Here is a 22247-nt window from a genome sequence, read left to right as displayed (position 1 = left end):
AGGGTAGGGAAGGTGGTTTGGGGATTTCATAGGGATGAACTAAGAGGTTACGAAGGTTAGGTGGACGGCGGAAAGACACTCTTGGTGGAGTGGGGAGAATTTCATGAAGGATGGATCTCATTTCAGGGCAGGATTTGAGGAAGTCGTATCCCTGCTGGAGAGCCACATTCAGAGTCTGATCCAGTCCCGGAAAGTATCCTGTCACAAGTGGGGCACTTTTGTGGTTCTTCTGTGGGAGGTTCTGGGTTTGAGAGGATGAGGAAGTGGCTCTGGTTATTTGCTTCTGTACCAGGTCGAGAGGGTAGTTGCGGGATGCGAAAGCTGTTGTCAGGTTGTTGGTGTAATGCTTCAGGGATTCCTGACTGGAGCAGATTCGTTTGCCACGAAGACCTAGGCTGTAGGGAAGGGACCGTTTGATGTGGAATGGGTGGCAGCTGTCGTAATGGAGGTACTGTTGCTTGTTGGTGGGTTTGATGTGGACGGACGTGTGAAGCTGGCCATTGGACAGGTGGAGGTCAACATCAAGGAAAGTGGCATGGGATTTGGAGTAGGACCAGGTGAATCTGATGGAACCAAAGGAGTTGAGTTTGGAGAGGAAATTATGGAGTTCTTCTTCACTGTGAGTCCAGATCATGAAGATGTCATCAATAAATCTGTACCAAACTGTGGGTTGGCAGGCCTAGGTAACCAAGAAGGCTTCCTCTAAGCGACCCATGAATAGGTTGGCGTACGAAGGGGCCATCCTGGTACCCAAATAGATGCATTTGACCATTCTCCCCACTTTTCCAGCAGTTGCTTTTATTTGTTTGGCCAGTATCACATTGTAAGTCATTGTACCAAATGCGTGTTTAACAGTTCTGTGTTCAAACTGAATATTGACGTATTTTATCCCCCTGTGAGGATTGTTCGTTGTAAATGTAGTAGCAGAATGTCACTGTGAATTCAGTGTAAATATTCATGGTAGGAGAAAAAATGTTTCTCTGCTACAGTTCCTTAATGTTGAAAGTGGCATGTGCAGTGTTACATGGCTTTATGCTTAATTACAGTCTTACTATTTTATCAGTTGATTTGTTTTCACCACGTAACGCCCGCTGTGTACGTCGTTAGTTGCTGAGCAATGTATCACTTTTCGTTCTGATGCCGCAGCTCTTCCTTTCCTATATCTGTACTACTTTTTATCTATATAAATGATGAACTATTGGTTTTGCCATTTAACAACTTTTCAATAACTGTGGAAGTATTACAGGCATCGGGTCCCACCTAATGTGTCATCCGCCTATACGTTTTACATGAACCTATAAAGACTCGATCGACCTGTTTACAAAGAGAAAGCAGAATATCTTTTCCTTTGATGTTGTCCAACAACGACCTAGGAAGCTTGATGCCCTCGTGGCCCAGGCTCTTCCATGGCACACAGTAGTTTGCAGCATTCGTTTTATTCCTTGCTCACTTGCAGCTACGTCGAGCTTTCGTGGTGATCGTTGGGCAACGTCTTCCACGTTATCTGCAACATAAATAAATTTTCTTCCCACAGTGTTTCTGAAAACCCAAAAACAAATTTAAAGAACATAATAATAGTAACTGTTCTTACAATTATTCGTATAAGTCTTGGTCGATTTAATGAGGGGTGAGACAGGCCTAAGCCTTGTGACACCACACATGCTATGCTACATAAACTCTTACTGTGACAGGATGTGCTATTACAAAGGTGTTAAACCAGTAAGAAGTAACAAATAACATTTATTAAAAGTATTTTACAAAATGGTACTTAACTTTGCTAAACTTTGATGTATGGCGGATGATGTCTTGAACATGATGCAGTGGTATCTAACTAATTTTGCAGTCTCTTGACAGTCTGATATTGTTACTGATAGAAATCTTTGCAAAGACTCTGTAATTGTTTATGGTTCTCTGTGAACAGCATCTGTAGTGTCAGAAGGTAATCTTCAGAGTATTGTGTGAGAATTGCCAGCACTGAAACTACTGTCTGGCTGCTGGTGCGGAACTGTTTGTTTGTCCGCATCTGCATTCCATTGTATTTTGAGTCCGTCAGTGGGAAGATCCCTGTCTGCCCAGTGGAGGCAAAAGCTGTGTAGTCTGCAGTTGACATTATTTCCTATTGGCTGTCTACACTATGAGTGGACATACACGATGTGCTGAAGGAGGTGGCACAGAAGCAGGAAGAAGTGTGTGTTAGGGAGCACCGTCTGGAGGCTGCTCACATGGAACTGACAGATGTCAGGCAAGGGTTTGTGCCTGTATGTTGGTGGCGGCCTCATGTGGTATTTGGTGTGTACTTCTTGCCCAGTACACAAATTTCCTCAAAAAGTATGTTGTGAGGTAGCCCTAAGCAGGTGGCTAACCGCTACTGAAGTGTACAAGGCGGAAGCCAAAAGGTATCTCCATCACATCTTTTCTGTTTATGCCCATCCCAAAGAATGATATTGTGGCTGGGCTGTTATTACACAATAGGAGAGTCAAAATTTTCATTGCCTTTTAGACAACACACATTTACATTCCCAATCTACATCTGCTGCAGTCATATTAATTATTTGTGTGTTAATACTCACACAAAAACTTAATCATGTGATGTGCTGTTCATTGTTGATAACAAGTATTATGTATTGTACTTTAATGTCACTGTCAACTTCTGGTGAATTACATTGCTTAAGGTGGGATGTAATGGGAAATGTAAACTTTTATTTAATAAATCATTAAAACCATATTTATTAATTTACAAATCCAAAATTTTACATGTGTAAAGCAGCTGAGTTGTGTTTTAATGGAAAAATATAATAAAATATGCAGGATTAATATTTTTCCAGAAATTGTGATTATTAATTTTTTATTGTCTTTTTATAAAAAGCCATAACTCATTCTAATCATGCAATTAATCTGAAAATTTTATTGTAGGGTCCTGAGAAGGTTATAAAACCACTGAACTACAGTTATTAATTTATGGTACAAATTGTATCATTAACAGAGTTTTTAATTTTGCATATCCAAAATTAACTTTTTTTTCTACATATAATCATCTAAAAATCAGAATGTAATTGCAGGATCTCGTAGTTTTTAGTTCTAGAGAGACAGCAACACGTTGGAACAGTTCCTGAAAATTTCATAGGATTAGCACATGTACTTCTTCAGAACAGGCTTCTAATAATGTAAGAGATGTAAAACAGAGAAAATGATTTTAAAATCCGCCATGTTTCTCTTCCCTCCTTCTCGAATCTGCCCGGCCTGTATTTGCGGGTAAGACACTGATTTATTAGCTTTCCTCACCCTGCTATTGTCGATGGTGTAAAATACTTTTGTTGTAAACACACCAGGATCTATACCAACTCTCTTCAGCACTTCAAATCTGCCATTATTTCTGTTATTGTAACATAAAACTGCATCATAGACACTTATTTTAAGTACTTCAAGTCCACACAATGTCCTTTTTGAGCATGTAATCCAAATTAAATTATTGAGGCTTTCATTTGCATTTTGTGTCTCTCTGTGAAGACACTTCCTCAATAAATCAGGGTTTGCAAGAAACCTGAATGTGGGCTTCAATGCATTCATAACAGGTTCTGTGGTCCACAACTCTTTTTGTGGATACGCGCGTGGCGTGCACGGGGCCCTCAGCTAGTGCAGTTCTCCTTCCTTCCTGGGCTGCCCTACCCCCCTTCCCCATCCCTCCTCATCCCCAATCCTCCCCCCCCCCATACTTCCCCTTCACACTCCCTCTTCTTGGGAGTAACGTATCGAGCCTTCGTCTGGAGACGGACATTTGGAAACTCCAGGATTCAGTTTCCTTTGTTTTTCTCCATCTTCACACTTTCTTCCTCAATTGGTCGTTCCCTACGTTCACTCTTCTCCGTGCTTTCATACCCTTACTTCTATCTCTGCCTCATTCTCTTTGCCCTATTCTCCTTGTCTTCTTTTCCGTGTCTTGTTCTCCGCTTTTGCGTTTGAGATTCTTTCTTCTGTCCCCCTATCCCTTTCTCTCTTTCCTCTTTGCTTTCCTCCCTGTGCGTGTCTGAAGGCCGACCCAGGCGTTCGCACACATAGCCGGTGACAGGGTAACGCGTAATTCCCCACCCTGGGTAGACAAGTAAGGCACGTATATACCCCCTGATAAAGGCCAGGCCCAGGGAGTGGTGATTGCCTGAGCTGTTACCTTCCGAACATGCCGATTGGTCCCTCCGTCCGTTTCTCGGGAGATGTGTCCTGAGGTGTGAACAGTCACCTAAGGCGGGAGTGCCCTCTGAGAGGGCCCCCACAAGGAAGGAGCGCACCATCGGAGACGCTGGCAATCATGGGGGATTCATCCGCAATAGATTTCTCTTCTTCTTCGTCTTCTATGTCTTCTGCCCAAAAATGAAAGCTAGATGAAACTCCTGTTCCGAAAATTCTACCACCAGCACCAAAGTTTCTTGTTGTCACAATATCTGATGGTCACGATTTTTCAACAGTCAACCCTTTTGTCATTCAGAAGGGTGTAGGTGCGATTGCCGGACCAGTGAAATCTTGTACTCGGTTGCGCAACGGTACCTTGCTGTTGGAGACAGAGAGCACCTTCCAGGCCCAAAAATTACTTCGAGCCACACTCTTACACGCATTTTCTGTACAGGTGGAGGCCCACCACACCTTGAATTCGTTGCGTCATGTGGCATGGTGTGTACCAGGTCACTCGACGGACTAACTGATGAGGAGATTCTGTCTTTCCTCTCTGATCAGGGAGTGATGGCCATCCATCGGGTTGTGAAAAGGATCGACAAGGACCTCATACTGACACGAACTATATTCCTGACTTTCGACAATGTGCAATTGCCTTCACGAATTAAAGCGGGTTATGAGATCATTTTTGTTCAGCCGTATGTACCCACCCCTACAAGGTGTTACCAATGTCAGCAGTTTAATCATACACGGCAGTCTTGTTCAAGTGGGGCTAAATGCATTACCTGTGGCAGGGACGCCCATGAGGGTGACTGTCCACCTCCGTCCCCTCGTTGCATCAACTGTATGGGCGACCATGCTGCCTCCTCTCGCGACTGCCCCGTCTACAAGATGAGAAAAGTATACAGGAAATTCAAGTGAAAGAGAAGGTGTCGACCTTGGCTGCTCGCAATTTATTCAATAGCAGAAAGCCCACTGTGCTTCTGGCAGGTAAATACAGTACCGTTTTCGCCTCTCCTTGGCCTACCAGGGAGGTAGCTACACAGACATTTGATCTAACATTTAGTGATTTGGTCGTCAGATTGGCCAGTGCTAAGATCACCCGATCAATGTCTCCTCTTACTCCCACCGACCCTAAGGCTCAAACATCATCATCTGGTACTGTTAAGAAAAGGACCTCTAAATCATATGCTTGGACCTTCGAAAAAAGAACCGACACGCGAAGATATCTTGCATACTCAAACTTCATAGCCATCAACTGTTACTTCGACAAAATGTAATTCCTCAAAGAAGGCTCATAGAAACAAGACTTCTCCTGCGCCACCCAGCGGTTGCCATCCCCAGCTATCTTTAGTTTCGCCAGGCCGCACCGCTTCGAGCCGATCATCTGGCCTTTCACCGGCGGAGGAAGCTGCCCCTCCTGACCAGCTCAGGAAGATGGCAGACACAACTGTTGAGTTGATGGACCATGACTCACCACCTATCAACTGCAGCACCAGTGCTCCCTCAGTGGCCATCGAGTTGACCCTTTCTTGTTTCTGCTTTTTCTTTTTGTTTTCATAATGGCACTTCTTCAATCGAATGTTCGCGCCATTTGGTCCAACCGAGAGGAGCTAAAATTGCTCCTTCGAATGCACTGCCCGCTTGTAGGTCTCCAAGAAATGAAGTTACGCCCATGCGACCGTATTGACCTGGCACACTATACCTCTATGTGTTTTGACCTACCCCCTGTGGCAGGTATTCCGGCTCATGGAGGGGTCATGTTGCTGGTTCGGGATGATGTCTACTATGATCCAATCACATTGCACACAGATCTGCAGGCAGTTGCCGTCCGAGTTATTCTCTACTTTCACATTTTCCATTTGTACTGTTTACACTCCATCATTGTCTGCCTTTACTATGGCAGACATGATACAATTGATTGCTCAGCTTACTACACCATTTTTGTTGATTGGAGACTGTAATGCCCATCATCCCCTTTGGGGCTCTCCAGCATCCTGCCCAAGAGGCTCCCTCTTGGCAGACCTTTTCAACCACATCAATCTAGTCTGCTTAAATACCCCGGTGCACCTACCTTCCTTTCGGACGCAACACATACCTATTCTCACTTGGACCTCTCATGATACACTATCCAACTTGCACGTCGGTTCAAGTGGTATGCTCTGTCTGACACATAATCCAGCGACCATTTCCCCTGTGTAATCCATCTCTTGCATCACACCCCATTCTCCACGTTCCACTAGTTGGAACATCTCTAAAGCCGACTAAGGGCTTTTCACCTCCCTGGCGACCTTCAGTGATCAAAACTTCTCCAGCTGCGATAGTCAGGTCGCATACCTCACAGACGTTATTCTCACTGCTGCTTAATATCCAATCCCTTGTACTTCCTCTTCTCCACGGCGAGTCCCAGTCCCACTTTTTCACGGAGGTTTTGATCTCTGCCCATTACCACCCTGCCCCCCCCCCCCCCCCCTGCGGGTTTGGGGATTAGAATAGGCCCGAGGTATTCCTGCCTGTCGTAAAAGGCGACTAAAAGGAGTCCCTCCCCCTCAAGGGGGTAGTTAGCGCCTGCGTCCGGAGACGGACGGTTCCACGACCTCTATTTGCGGTCATTTTGCTTTTTCACTTCTCGTTTCTTCCTTCCTTTTGTTGGTTCCTTTCTTTGCTCTTCTCCACCTCACTGTCTTCCTTACTCTTTCCCCTGCATAATCTCCTTGCCTTCTCATTGCCTTCTTCTCACTGCCTTCTCATTGCCTTCTTCTCCTTGCCTTCTTCTCCTTGCCTTCTCATTGCCTTCTTCTCCTTGCCTTCTTCTCCTTGCCTTCTCATTGCCTTCTTCTCCTTGCCTTCTCTGGTCTCCGCCTCGGCGTTTGAGACAGTCTGTCCTCTCTCTTTCTCTCTCTCCCTCTCTCTCTCCTTTTTCCTCTTCTTCCTTCCTCCCTGTGCGCGCCTGAAGGCCGACCCACGCGTTCGCACGCGTAGCCGGTGACGGGGTAACGCGTAATTCCCCGCCCTGGGTAGACATGTAAGGCACGCGCGTACCCCCTGGTAAAGGCCAGGCCCGGGGAGGGGTGATTGCCTGAGCTGATACCTTCTGACCATGCCGATTGGTCCCTCCGTCTGTTTCTCGGGAGGTGTGACCTGAGGTGTAAACATTCACCTAAGGCCTGGAGTGCCCTCTGAGAGGGTCCCCACAAGGAAGGAGCGTGCCATCGGAGACGCTGGCAATCATGGGGGATTCCTCCGCAATGGATTTCACTCCATCTCTCTCGACTTCTGCCCAAAAACGGAAACTTGACCAGCTACCAGTGACAAAAGTACTACCGCCTGCCCCACAGTTCCTCGTCGTTTCTCGATCTGAGGACGGAAAGGATTTTTCCTCTGTCAACCCTTTCGTTATCCAGAAGGGCGTCGATGCCATAGCCGGATCTGTCAAATCTTGTACCAGGTTGCGTAACGGTACCTTATTACTCGAAACTGAGAGCGCCTTTCAGGCACGAAAACTGCTTCGGGCCACACTCCTGTACACATTCCCTGTCCGGGTGGAGGCTCACCGAACTTTGAATTCGTCTCGTGGTGTGGTCTATACTAGATCCCTCGACGGCTTGACTGACGAGGAGATTCAATCTTTCCTCGCTGAGCAGGGCGTGATGGCTGTCCATAGGGTCATGAAAAAGGTCAACAATGACCTTGTACCGACCCGGACACTTTTCTTGACCTTCGATAGTGTTCAGCTGCCATCGCGCATCAAAGCGGGCTACGAGGTTATTTCTGTTCGCCCCTATGTCCCGACACCTACGCGCTGCTACCAGTGTCAGCGTTTCAATCACACTCGCCAGTCTTGTTCCAATGCGGCTAAATGTGTCACTTGTGGCAGGGATGCCCATGAGGGTGACTGTCCACCTCCGTCTCCTCGTTGTGTGAACTGTCAGGGTGACCATGCCGCGTCCTCCCGTGACTGTCCTGTCTATAAGGAAGAACGTTGTATCCAAGAAATTCAGGTCAAAGAGAAAGTGTCCACCTCGGCTGCTCGCAAGCTATTGGCTAGTAGGAAGCCCACGCTGCTCCCAGCGGGGAAATACAGTACTGTCCTCGCCTCTCCTCGGACTACCGGGGAGGTGGCCACCCAGACATGCGATCTGACCTTCAGCACCACGGTCGTCCGTTCGGACAGTGCTAAGATCGCGCGGTCGACGTCTCCTCTTCCTCCCATCACCCCACAGACACCAGCCCCTTCATCAGCTTCTGCTAAGACGAAGACCCAGAAGTCAGATGCATGGGCCTTCAAGAAGGAACCGTCCTGTGCAGACTTCCTACGTACCTCGACCTCCCAGCCTTTGACCGGTACTTCCACCAAACGACCTTCCAAGAAGGCTCATAGGAAGCACAGTTCTCCTTCTCCGCCACGGCGCATTTCTTCTCCTGCGCCACCCAGCGGTTGCCGCCCCAGGCCGTCATCCATTTCGCCTGGCCGCACCGCTGGTAGCCGAACATCTGGCCGTTCACCGGCGGAGGAAGCTCCCCCTCCCGGCCATCTTCCCAAGATGGCCGATGAACCTATAGACCCAATGGACGATGACTGTCCGCCTACTGATAGCGGCGGCAGTGCTCGCTCGAAGCCAGGCCCTCAGCGGCCTTCGAGGTGACCCCTTCTTTCATCTTCCCCTTTTTTTTCTTACGATGGCACTTATTCACTGGAATATTCGCAGCATTCGCTCCAACCGAGAGGACTTGAAGTTGCTGCTCCGCTTGCACCGTCCACTCGTCGTAGCCCTCCAGGAAACGAAGCTACGCCCATGCGATCAAATTGCCTTGGCACACTACACCTCTGTGCGTTTTGACCTACCCCCTGTGGTAGGTATCCCAGCTCATGGAGGGGTTATGTTGCTGGTCCGGGATGATATTTACTACGATCCCATCACGTTGCACACCGGCCTGCAGGCAGTTGCCATCCGCATTACTCTCCCCACTTTTACATTTTCCATTTGTACCGTTTACACTCCATCGTCGTCTGCCGTTACCAGGGCAGACATGATGCAACTTATTGCTCAGCTACCTGCACCATTTTTGTTAACTGGAGACTTCAATGCCCACCATCCCCTTTGGGGCTCTCCAGCATCCTGCCCGAGGGGCTCCCTGTTAGCAGACCTTTTCAACCAGCTCAATCTTGTCTGCCTCAATACTGGCGCCCCTACTTTTCTTTCGGACACATCTCACACCTATTCCCATTTAGATCTCTCTATATGTACTCCCCAACTTGCACGCCGGTTCGAGTGGTATGCACTTTCTGATACATATTCGAGCGACCACTTCCCGTGTGTTATCCATCTCCTGCAGCATACCCCCTCTCCGTGCTCATCTAGTTGGAACATCTCCAAAGCAGACTGGGGGCTCTTCTCTTCCAGAGCGACCTTTCAGGATCAAACATTCACAAGTTGCGATAGTCAGGTCGCACACCTCACGGAAGTCATTCTCACTGCTGCTGAATATTCCATCCCTCACCCTACTTCTTCTCCACGTCGCGTACCGGTCCCCTGGTGGACCGCAGCATGTAGAGACGCTTTACGTGCTCGTCGACGTGCTTTACGCACCTTTAAACGCCACCCTACAGTGGCGAATTGTATCAATTATAAAAGATTACGTGCACAGTGCCGTCGTATTATTAAAGAAAGCAAGAAAGCCAGCTGGGCTGCTTTCACAAGCACCTTCAACAGTTTTACTCCTTCTTCTGTTGTCTGGGGTAGCCTGCGCCGGCTATCTGGCACTAAGGTCCACTCACCAGTTTCTGGCTTGACGGTCGCGAATGACGTCCTTGTGGCCCCTGAGGCTGTCTCCAATGCCTTCGGCCGCTTTTTCGCAGAGGTTTCGAGCTCCGCTCATTACCACCCTGCCTTCCTCCCCCGCAAACAGGCAGAGGAGGCTAGGCCACCTAACTTCCGCTCCTCGAATCGTGAAAGTTATAATGCCCCATTCACCATGCGGGAACTCGAAAACGCACTTGGCCGATCACGGTCCTCCGCTCCAGAGCCTGATTCTATTCATATTCAGATGCTGAAGAACCTTTCTCCTGCGGGTAAAGGTTTTCTTCTTCGTACTTACAATCGCATCTGGATTGAGGGACATGTTCCCGCTTGCTGGCGCGAGTCTATTGTTGTCCCGATTCCTAAGCCGGGGAAGGACAGGCACTTGCCTTCCAGTTATCGACCCATCTCGCTTACCAGCTGTGTCTGTAAAGTGATGGAGCGAATGGTTAACTCTCGATTGGTTTGGCTGCTCGAGTCTCGAGGCCTCCTTACCAATGTACAATGTGGATTTCGTAGGCGCCGCTCTGCTGTTGACCATCTGGTTACCTTGTCGACCTTCATTATGAATAACTTCTTGCGGAAGCGCCCGACCGCGGCTGTGTTCTTTGATTTGGAGAAGGCTTACGACACCTGTTGGAGGGCGGGCATTCTCCGCACCATGCATACATGGGGCCTTCGCGGTCGCCTCCCTCTTTTTATTCGTTCCTTTTTAATGGATCGACAGTTCGGGGTACGTGTGGGTTCTGTCCTGTCAGACACCTTTCGCCAGGAGAATGGGGTGCCACAGGGCTCAGTTTTGAGCGTCGCTCTCTTCGCCATAGCGATCAATCCAATAATGGATTGCCTCCCAGCTGATGTATCATGCTCCCTTTTCGTGGACGATTTTACCATCTATTGCAGTGCGCAGCGTACGTGTTTCCTGGAGTGCTGTCTTCAGCGTTCTCTTGACCGTCTTTACTCGTGGAGTGTCGCCAATGGCTTCCGTTTTTCTGCCGAGAAGACGGTCTGTATTAACTTCTGGCGCTACAAAGAGTTTCTCCCACCGTCCTTACGACTCGGTCCCGTTGCTCTCCCATTCGTGGAGACAACAAAATTTTTAGGTCTTACATTTGACAGGAAACTTAGTTGGTCTCCACATGTGTCATATTTGGCTGCCCGTTGTACCCGTTCTCTCAATGTCCTCCGTGTTCTCAGTGGTATGTCGTGGGGAGCGGATCGAACCGTCCTACTTCGCCTATATCGGTCGATCGTCCGCTCCAAGCTGGATTATGGGAGCTTCGTATACTCCTCTGCACGGCCATCCATCTTACGCCACCTCAACTCCATACAACATCGGGGTTTACGACTTGCGATCGGAGCATTTTATACTAGTCCCGTCGAGAGTCTTCATGCTGACGCTGGTGAGTTGCCACTCACCTACCGGCGCGATATACTGCTTTGTCGGTATGCCTGTCGGCTACTGGCAATGCCCGACCACCCGTCTTATCGTTCCTTTTTTGATGACTCTCTCGACAGTCAATATGGGTTGTATGTCTCCGCCCTGCTACCCCCTGGAGTTCGCTTTCGTCGTCTCCTTCACCACCTTAATTTTTCACTCCCTGCCACCTTTAGAGTGAGCGAGAGCCACACGCCACCTTGGCTCCAGGCTCAGGTTCGCGTCCACCTTGACCTCTGCTCGCTCCCGAAGGAGGTTACCCCCGGTTCAGTCTACCACTCCCGTTTTGTCGAACTTCGTTCGAAGTTCATTAATATGACCTTCATTTATACAGATGGCTCTAAGACCAATGACGGGGTCGGGTGTTCTTTTATTGTCGGGGCACAAAGTTTCCAATATCGGCTCCATGGCCATTGTTCGGTCTTCACAGCTGAGCTCTTTGCCCTCTACCAGGCTGTCCTTTACATCTGCCGCCACCGACATTCTGCATATGTCATCTGCTCCGATTCCCTGAGCGCTATCCAGAGCCTCGGTGATCCGTACCCGGTTCATACTTTCGTGCACTGGATCCAACGCTCTCTTCAGCAGCTGGTGGACGTCGGTTCTCTGGTTAGCTTTATGTGGGTTCCTGGCCATGTCGGTATCCCTGGGAATGTAGCTGCAGATGCCGTGGCCAAGGCTGCGGTCCTCCAGCCTCGGACAGCTTCTTGTTGTGTCCCTTCGTCAGATTGTAGCAGGGTAATTTGTCGGCGCATTGTATCGCTGTGGCATGCCGATTGGGCTGCACTTAATGACAACAAGCTTCGGGCCTTGAAAGCTCTTCCCGTGGCTTGGACGTCCTCCTCACACCCTTCTCGGCGGGAGGAGGTAGTTTTGGCCCGGTTGCGAATTGACCACTGCCGGTTCAGCCATCGCCATCTGCTGACGGCTGCGCCGGCGCCGTTCTGCCCATGTGGGCAATTGCTGACGTTCCTCCACATTTTAACATCCTGTCCGGATTTTAACACCGTGCGTCTTGATGTTGGCCTGCCATGTACTGTAGAAGCCATTGTAGCGGATGACCCACGAGCAGCTGCTCGCGTTCTTCATTTTATCAATTTGACGACCCCCTCAAAGGACATTTGATTATGCTGTTTTCATTTTTAATCCTATGCCTGTCAGTCTGTCTTTCATCGTGTTTTCCGTTTCGTTGCTGTTTTGAACTTGTGACTCGCGGTGTATTCCTAAAGTAGTCTGGGCGCTAATGACCGTTGACGTTGTGCACCCTAAAACAACAAAAAAAAAAAAATACCACCCTGCCTTCCTCCCCTGAAAACAAGCATAGGAGGCACGGCCAACTTCTTTCCAGTCTTTGAATCGTGAACGTTACAATGCTACCTTCACCGTGTGGGAACTCGAAAGTGCACTCACCCGGTCCTGATCCTCTGTTCCGGGGCCCGATGGTATCCATATTCAGATGCTGAAGAACCTTTCACCTGCAGGTAAAGACTTTCTTCTTCATGCTTATAATCACATCTGGTCAGGTCATGTCCCCACACTGGCGTGAAGCAATTGTTGTTCCCATACCCAAACCAGGAAAGGACAAACACCTTCCTTCAAGTTATCGCCCCATCTCCCTTAGCAGCTGCATCTGCAACGTGACGGGGAACATGCTAAATTCTCGACTGGTTTGGCTCCTTGAATCTCGACGCCTTCTTACCAATGTCCAATGTGGCTTTCATAGCCGCTGCTCTGCTGTTGACCACCTAGTACCTTGTCGACCTTCATTATGAGCAACTTTTTGTGTAAGCGCCAGACGGTGGCTGTGTTCTTCGATTTGGAGAAGGCTTACGACACCAGGAGAATGGGGTGCCCCAGGCCTCCGTTTTGAGCGTGGCCCTTTTTGCCATAGCTATCAATCCAATAATGGATTGCCTTCCAGCTGACGTTTCAGGCTCCCTTTTCGTGGACGACTTTACGATTTACTGCAGTGCTCAGAGAACATGTCTCCTGGAGCGCTGTCTTCAGCATTGTCTAGACCGTCTATATTCCTGGAGTGTCACTAACAGTTTCCGTTTTTCTGGTGAGAAAACGGTCTGTATGAACTTCTGGCGTTACAAAAAGTTTCTTCCCCCAACCTTACATTTCGGTCCTGTTGCTCTCCCATTCGTGGAGACAACAAAATTTTTAGGTCTTACATTTGACAGGAAACTTTGCTGCTCTCCACAAGTTTCTTACTAGGCTGCTCGTTGTACCCGTTCCCTAAATGTCCTCCGTGTTCTCAGTGGGACGCCATGGGGAGCAGATCGAATGGTCCTGCTTTGCTTATATCTGTCCATTGCCCGATTAAAGCTGGATTATGGAAGCTTTGTCTACTCCTCTGCCCGGCCGTCCATCTTACGCCGTCCAAACTCTATCCACCATCGGGGGTTACGTCTGGCGACTGGAGCATTCTACACCAGCCCTGTTGAGAGTCTGTGCGCCGACGCTGACGAATTACCGCTCAACTACTGGCGCGATATGTTGCTTTGTCGGTACGCCTGCCGACTGATGTCAATGCCCCACCACCTGTCATATTTCTTCTTCTTTGACGACTCTTTCGACTGCCAATACTGTCTGTACGTCTCTGCCCTGTTACCTCCTGGAGTTCGCTTTCGTCGCGTGATTCAGCAACTTGATTTTACCCTACCTACGACTTTTCGAGTGGGTGAGAGCCTGACGCCACCTTGGCTCCAGGCTCAGGCTCGTGTTCACCTTGAAGGAGAGGACCCTGGATTCGATATACTGCTCAAGGTTTGTCAAACTTCGTTTGAGTCTCGCTAATAACATCTTTATTTACACAGATGGCTCCAAGACTACTGCTGGTGTCGGATGTGCCTTCGTCGTCGGGGATTATACTTTTCAATACCGGCTCCTTGACCAGTGTTCAAGCTTTACAGCTGAGCTTTTTGCTCTCTATCAGGCTGTTCAGTATATCCGCCGCCATCGTCATTCTCCCTATGCATCTGCTCTGTTTCTTTGAGCGCCATTCAGAATCTCCATGACCCATATTCAGACCACCCTCACTTGCAATGAATTAAACGGTCCCTTCAGTCACTAGCTGATGCTGGCACTTGTGTCCTTTTTTTGTGGATTCCTGGCAACGTTGGTGTGCTTTGTGTCTCATCGACTGATGTTGGTGGGGTTAGGGCCATCAAACCGATCCTGATGGCTTGGACGACCTCCTCACACCCTTCCCGGCGAGAGGAGGTCATTTTGGCCAGGTTGCGGATTGGACACTGACGATTTAGCCACCGCTACCTGTTGTCCGGTGACCCCGGCCCGCAGTGCCCCTGTGATCATCCATTGATGATGCACCATATTTTATTGTCCTGTCCCCATTTTATTCACTCTCGTGTTGTCCTGTGTCTGCTGTCTACCTTACAGGAACTTTTAGCTGATGACACTCGAGCAGTTGCTCGTATTCTTAGTTTTATGACATTGACGGACTTGTCCAAGAAAATCTAACTCTTTTATTTTGTTTATCTGTGTCTTTGTAAGTACATCCTGTTGTTGCCCCCTTGCGTTTATCTACGCTATTAGTGCACTAGCATTTGTGACTGGGCACTAATGACCTTAGTAGTTCAGTGCACTAAAAAAAAAGTTCTGGGCACTAATGACCTTAGTAGTTGAGTGCACTAAAAAAAAAGTTCTGGGCACTAATGACCTTAGTAGTTGAGTGCACTAAAAAAAAGTTCTGGTAATTAGTGTTTATGTGAATACATCCCATTTCTGTTGTTGAATGTACACCAATTGCCTATCGGACACAGATTGTGCATTGGTGTTTTGTCAGTGGATAGTTTGTGGAAACAAATTGCCCACACAACATGCCTCATTACCTCTAAATTGTGTGGGTTTTTCCTGATAGCTCTCCCATAAAATAAATGAAGAGAACCAATTTCTTTCAGAGTAAACCTGCTTTTTCCTCCTAGTGGTTTTCCAGCTTCATGTACTTCACCTTTCTTCTCTTTCAGCAAGTGACGAAGCCTACCACCAAACCTCTTTTTGATTTGGCAAACACATTTCAACTTTTCTATTGTTGTATTGTACAGATTTTTGTCTGTCACAGCTTTGAACAAAGAGTCCCCATCATAAAGGTATTTAGTATCTCTGACACCATACTGGTCCTCAGATCTGGAAAACATCCTAACAACTGCAGCAGCCTCCATGCCCCCACTTGAGCCACTATAATTATTAGAGCATGCTACTGCATGCCTTTCTTTCCAAAGTTTCTGTCTTCATTGTTGGACATTTTCCTTGTTGCACACTGGTGGCAGTATTTAGACATAATTTCTACATCTAAAACTTTACCTGAGTCAATACCTATAACAGATGCAACTCCATATAGGGATGTGTGACCCCTTTTCATCCAGGTCCCATCTGCAGACACACATGGGTCAGTTTTGTTTATTTCCACCAATTCCTCAACTGCTTTCTTCATAGAAACTTTGGCAGTATCGCAGACACCTTCAGACATTTCTTTATTTATTTTTTCAAACCTTGCAAAAGTTGGAGGCATGTTCAAGGAACCACACAATTAATTACCTCCTCCTCTGCCTTGTCCAAAGCATCTCATAGCATATGTTAACCTAAAATTGCTATCATATGTACCAGTGTCGATTTTTTTGGAGGAGGTAAATGAAAATTCATAGCCACATAAATTACAAATTAATTTAAAATCACAAGCTATTCCCACTCTTCTTTCTTCAACAACAATTGTGCATTCTGTATTTTTACAGCCTGACAGACAAGCACTAACCTGGCAGACAAGATCTAAATCAGTAAGTCTGAATCCAGTGGTATCCATATCATTATTCACACACCTGTACAATTCTCCTATTCCAAGTTTTGATGCGGAAGTTTAATTTCGAACTACGTCCTCTTTTTTTGTTGGTAAACAGATTTCCATGAAACCTCCATTTCCTAAACACAGTTTTTCCACTACCCATTATGCATAAATCTTGACTTCCATGTGAAGGTTTGCAAATTCAACCTTCCACCCATAATGTGTGTTGGTATTGTCAAAATGTAAATAAACCACATGCAACAATGTTTTCAGGCAAAGGTATAGATGTCAGCCAAAGTTATCAAAAGAAAATAGCCTTCAAACTGACAAATCCGCTGAAGCAAGCAGTTTCCCAAATGTTAGAAAAGGTGGGAGTGGCCACAAGTGCAGAGCAGTTTAACAATTTAAAGGCATTTCTGAAGCTACTATCATCATAAAATTCACACACAACATAGACTGTGTAGGTCAAGGAAATAATATTTTTGAAAAATATATTTTTTGGACCAAAATCCATTACATCCTCACTTAAAATTAATGCTAAAACGTAGTTCTTGTTCGTTTTCTTTAAAATGTGGCAATATCATCCAGTTTTAAGGCTGAAATTTAATGGGGAAACTGAAACAAACTTTTCTGTCACTGTGAATTTTGTGTTCCTTCTTTCAGTTCTTTCACCTAGAACAATTCAGGAGAAGCAACGAAAACACAAATGCAAGAACTCACACAAAATTAGCCCTTGGAATATAACGGGGTAAATTGACTACCTAACCAAGAAAGTCTTCGTTTATCTGGTCAGTCTGTGTAAGCTGAGCCTAGGAGAAACAGGGTACGGATGAATATCCCCCGAATCTCAGCCCCTGAACTTTGAAAATGTAATTTCTCTACATTTTTGTGACTTCATTGTAAAAATTGTCATGCCTGTATCCAGGACATTTTGTTACTGAGCGGGTTTGTGTATCATCCATTGTTGTTGTTGTGGTCTTCAGTCCTGAGACTGGTTTGATGCTGCTCTCCATGCTACTCTATCCTGTGCAAGCTTCTTCATCTCCCAGTACCTACTGCAACCTACATCCTTCTGAATCTGCTTAGTGTATTGATCTCTTGGTCTCCCTCTACGATTTTTACCCTCCACGCTGCCCTCCAATGCTAAATTTGTGATCCCTCGATGCCTCAGAACATGTCCTACCAACCGATCCCTTCTTCTAGTCAAGTTGTGCCACAAACTTCTCTTCTCCCCAATCCTATTCAATACCTCCTCATTAGTTACGTGATCTACCCACCTTATCTTCAGCATTCTTCTGTAGCACCACATTTCGAAAGCTTCTATTCTCTTCTTGTCCAAACTAGTTATCGTCCATGTCTCACTTCCATACATGGCTACACTCCATACAAATACTTTCAGAAACGACTTCCTGACACCTAAATCTATATTCGATGTTAACAAATTTCTCTTCTTGAGAAACGCTTTCCTTGCCATTGCCAGTCTACATTTTATATCCTCTCTACTTCGACCATCATCAGTTATTTTAATCCCTAAATAGCAAAACTCCTTTACTACTTTAAGTGTCTCATTTCCTAATCTAATTCCCTCAGCATCACCCAACTTAATTTGACTACATTCCATTATCCTCGTTTTGCTTTTGTTGATGTTCATCTTATATCCTTCTTTCAAGACACTGTCCATTCCGTTCAACTGCTCTTCCAAGTCCTTTGCTGTCTCTGACAGAATTACAATGTCATCGGCGAACCTCAAAGTTTTTACTTCTTCTCCATGAATTTTAATACCTACCCCGAATTTTTCTTTTGTTTCCTTTACTGCTTGCTCAATATACAGATTGAATAACATCGGGGAGAGGCTACAACCCTGTCTCACTCCTTTCCCAACCACTGCGTCCCTTTCATGCCCCTCGACTCTTATAACTGCCATCTGGTTTCTGTACAAATTGTAAATAGCCTTTCGCTCCCTGTATTTTACCCCTGCCACCTTCAGAATTTGAAAGAGAGTATTCCAGTCAACATTGTCAAAAGCTTTCTCTAAGTCTACAAATGCTAGAAATGTAGGTTTGCCTTTTCTTAATCTTTCTTCCAAGATAAGTCGTAAGGTCAGTATTGCCTCACGTATTCCAACATTTCTACGGAATCCAAACTGATCTTCCCCGAGGTCGGCTTCTACCAGTTTTTCCATTCGTCTGTAAAGAATTCGTGTTAGTATTTTGCAGCTGTGACTTATTAAACTGATAGTTCGGTAATTTTCACATCTGTCAACACCTGCTTTCTTTGGGATTGGAATTATTATATTCTTCTTGAATTCTGAGGGTATTTCGCCTGTCTCATACATCGTGCTCACCAGATGGTAGAGTTTTGTCATGACTGGCTCTCCCGAGGCCATCAGTAGTTCTAATGGAATGTTGTCTACTCCCGGGGCCTTGTTTTGACTCAGGTCTTTCAGTGCTCTGTCAAACTCTTCACGCAGTATCTTATCTCCCATTTCGTCTTCATCTACATCCTCTTCCATTTCCATAATATTGTCCTCCAGTACATCGCCCTTGTATAAACCCTCTATATACTCCTTCCACCTTTCTGCTTTCCCTTCTTTGCTTAGAACTGGATTGCCATCTGAGCTCTTGATATTCATACAAGTGGTTCTCTTCTCTCCAAAGGTCTCTTTAATTTTCCTGTAGGCAGTATCTATCTTACCCCTAGTGAGACAAGCCTCTACATCCTTACATTTGTCCTCTAGCCATCCCTGCTTAGCCATTTTGCATTTCCTGTCGATTTCATTTTTGAGACGTTTGTATTCCTTTTTGCCTGCTTCATTTACTGCATTTTTATATTTTCTCCTTTCATCAATTAAATTCAATATTTCTTCTGTTACCCAAGGATTTCTATTAGCCCTCGTCTTTTTACCTACTTGATCGTCTGCTGCCTTCACCACTTCATCCCTCAGAGCTACCCATTCTTCTTCTACTGTATTTCTTTCCCCCATTCCTGTCAATTGTTCCCTTATGCTCTCCCTGAAACTCTCTACAACCTCTGTTCTTTCAGTTTATCCAAGTCCCATCTCCTTAAACTCCCACCTTTTTGCAGTTTCTTCATTTTCAATCTGCAGTTCATAACCAACAGATTGTGGTCAGAATCCACATCTGCCCCAGGAAATGTCTTACAATTTAAAACCTGGTTCCTAAATCTCTGTCTTACCATTATATAATCTATCTGAAACCTGTCAGTATCTCCAGGCTTCTTCCATGTATACAGCCTCCTTTCATGATTCTTGAACCAAGTGTTAGCTATGATTAAGTTATGCTCTGTGCAAAATTCTACAAGGCGGCTTCCTCTTTCATTCCTTCCCCCCAATCCATATTCACCTACTATGTTTCCTTCTCTCCCTTTTCCTACTGACGAATTCCAGTCACCCATGACTATTAAATTTTCGTCTCCCTTCACTACCTGAATAATTTCTTTTATCTCGTCATACATTTCATCAATTTCTTCATCATCTGCAGAGCTAGTTGGCATATAAACTTGTACTACTGTAGTAGGCATGGGCTTTGTGTGTATCTTGGCCACAATAATGCGTTCACTATGCTGTTTGTAGTAGTTAACCCGCACTCCTATTTTTTTATTCATTATTAAACCTACTCCTGCATTACCCCTATTTGATTTTGTATTTATAACCCTGTAATCACCTGACCAAAAGTCTTGTTCCTCCTGCCACCGAACTTCACTAATTCCCACTATATCTAACTTTAACCTATCCATCTCCCTTTTTAAATTTTCTAACCTACCTGCGCGATTAAGGGATCCGACATTCCACGCTCCGATCCGTAGAACGCCAGTTTTCTTTCTCCTGATAACGACGTCCTCTTGAGTAGTCCCCGCCCGGAGATCCGAATGGGGGACTATTTTACCTCCGGAATATTTTACCCAAGAGGACGCCATCATCATTTAATCATGCAGTAGAGCTGCATGTCCTCGGGGAAAAATTATGGCTGTAGTTTCCCCTTGCTTTCAGCCGTTCGCAGTACCAGCACAGCAAGGCCGTTTTGGTTAATGTTACAAGGCCAGATCAGTCAATCATCCAGACTGTTGCCCCTGCAACTACTGAAAAGGCTGCTGCCCCTCTTCAGGAACCACATGTTTGTCTGGCCTCTCAACAGATACCCCTCCGTTGTGGTTGCACCTACGGTACGGCCATCTGTATCGCTGAGGCACGCAAGCCTCCCCACCAACGGTAAGGTCCATGGTTCATGGGGGGGTATCATCCATAGGTATAAGAAAATCACCTGTTGAGAAAAAGTCTTTTGTAACAATATTACGAAAAAATAGATGAGCACTTACAATACAAAAGAAACATTGAGTAACACAGGGGCAACAGAAGAACTTATTTAGCATTTTAACTTCTGGCCAAAAGGCTTCCTTTCGATGTAGAAAACGCCCATACACATTTGCATAAGAACAATTTGCATACACGTACATGTGACCACTGTCTCTGGCCACTGTAGCAGTCTTTTCACTTTGCGTGTCTGAGACTCAGCATCTTCGCTATATGGTGAGTAGTGATCTACCGTCATATTATTGTTTTTATTCAATCCTTGACTTTCCATTACTTGGCAAATGATTTATGATATATATGACACATCTTTTCTATGTGAATATCGATAACATAAGGGAAAGACGAGACACTAAGTTGCAGGCAGACACAGTGAAAAGACACTTACTGATTAACTTAGTCAGAAAAGGACAAAACTAATGTGTAAGTTTCTTTTCATTGTATCTGTTTGCAGTTTAACATGTCATCTTTACAGTCAGCACCATTCTATCTTTTGCTGATATCCCAACCTGGAGTTTCCATTGTTCGAGATAATTCCTCTCAGAAAAAAGAACTAGTAATAAAATTATTATTATTGTTAAACTTAATAGTGCCATAAGTTTTACAGAAAACTATTAAAATTACAACTGCTTAAGAACACTAGTTATGTGGTTTTATTATTACCGCAGGTCCAGGTTTACCCATCTACTGTGAACGTGAAAGAAGAATTGCAAGAGTGTGTGAATCAAGAGGTAATTCAAGAATTTATGTAACTATATGAAATTAAACACATTTGAATTGTGCCACAGTTGTGATCATAATGGGAATGATAAGCAATGCAGCTCTCCATTGGCGTTCAGGCTTTCACTGTAGTGCCTGTAATGATTACAGTCATTGTAATATTATAGGCCCCTGGCAGAAAACTAGGGAAAGCAGGCAAAATAGAGCATTATAATTTACACTAAATGAACTGAAGTATCGGTAAAAGTTAAATTTGAACCTCCTCCCCTGTATTTTTCAGTATGGCATGGAGATAAAGATGGGGCTTCACTACTAGTCAGCTTATTACCACCACAAGATTTTACTGCTTTTACATCCATTAGCTTTGCCAACTCTCAGCCAAATTGCCACCTTCAAACATAACCTAGATCTCAGACTTAGCTACAAATCAGACTGTCACCACAACAAAGACTTTAGGGGGGGGGGCAGTCCTCTCTTAACATTAGCCGAAGTAGTATCAGTGAGCTTGTGCAATAGTTTTAGTGTGTATATTTTAAGAATTAGTTCCTTGCATATGTCACTACAGATAAGAATTATGAGTTATTGTGATGATATACTTATGAATCAAAATATGAAAATTGCTGCCTTGACCGGGATTGGAGCCTAGATTCCACGCCTTAATGACTAGTTGTGTGAATAAGTCGGCCATCTAAGTATGCATTCTGGACCCTGCCAAATTCTCATTGTTGTAGCATGTGATCAAGGCAGGAAAACCGGGTTCAATTTTTTCTTTTGTCAAAAGCAAATTTCTACATAATACATTCAGTAATTTTTACTTGGAATAATTTCTTACTTCTCTGTCTTGAATCCTTTTTGGAATGTCGGATGAACTTTAAACATCTGGTATTTGAAACAATTATTTGTCCATATCAGTTTATACATTTTTTCTTTAAATGTGGCAGATTACATAAACACATCTTCTGAATTCACAGTACATGTGTGTGGGGTGGGGAA

The 22247-nt window shown here is 45.6% G+C and overlaps 2 protein-coding genes across 52 annotated transcripts in view; both read left to right on the top strand.

Moving 5' to 3' along the window:
* The window catches only part of LOC126212861 (zinc finger protein 83-like), a 1762073-nt gene that overhangs the window by 634183 nt on the left and 1105643 nt on the right, over positions 1-22247 (top strand). For 21 of the 50 annotated variants that reach the window (XM_049940318.1, XM_049940342.1, XM_049940344.1 and 18 more), the window contains one exon: positions 21203-21265. The exons of the other annotated variants lie outside the window; for them this stretch is intronic. In XM_049940318.1, the coding sequence (XP_049796275.1) occupies positions 21203-21265 (63 nt within the window). The remainder of the gene's footprint in view (positions 1-21202; positions 21266-22247) is intronic. 50 annotated transcript variants of the gene reach the window in all.
* Positions 1-22247, top strand: part of LOC126212871 (zinc finger protein 664-like) — a 576054-nt gene that overhangs the window by 256947 nt on the left and 296860 nt on the right. The window lies entirely within an intron of this gene.

This window comes from Schistocerca nitens, chromosome 11, assembly GCF_023898315.1.
Source record: "Schistocerca nitens isolate TAMUIC-IGC-003100 chromosome 11, iqSchNite1.1, whole genome shotgun sequence".
Classification (NCBI taxonomy): Eukaryota; Metazoa; Arthropoda; class Insecta; order Orthoptera; family Acrididae; genus Schistocerca; species Schistocerca nitens.
The sequence above is the reverse complement of the archived record's forward strand: the minus strand, read 5'-3'. Positions and strand labels throughout refer to the sequence as shown.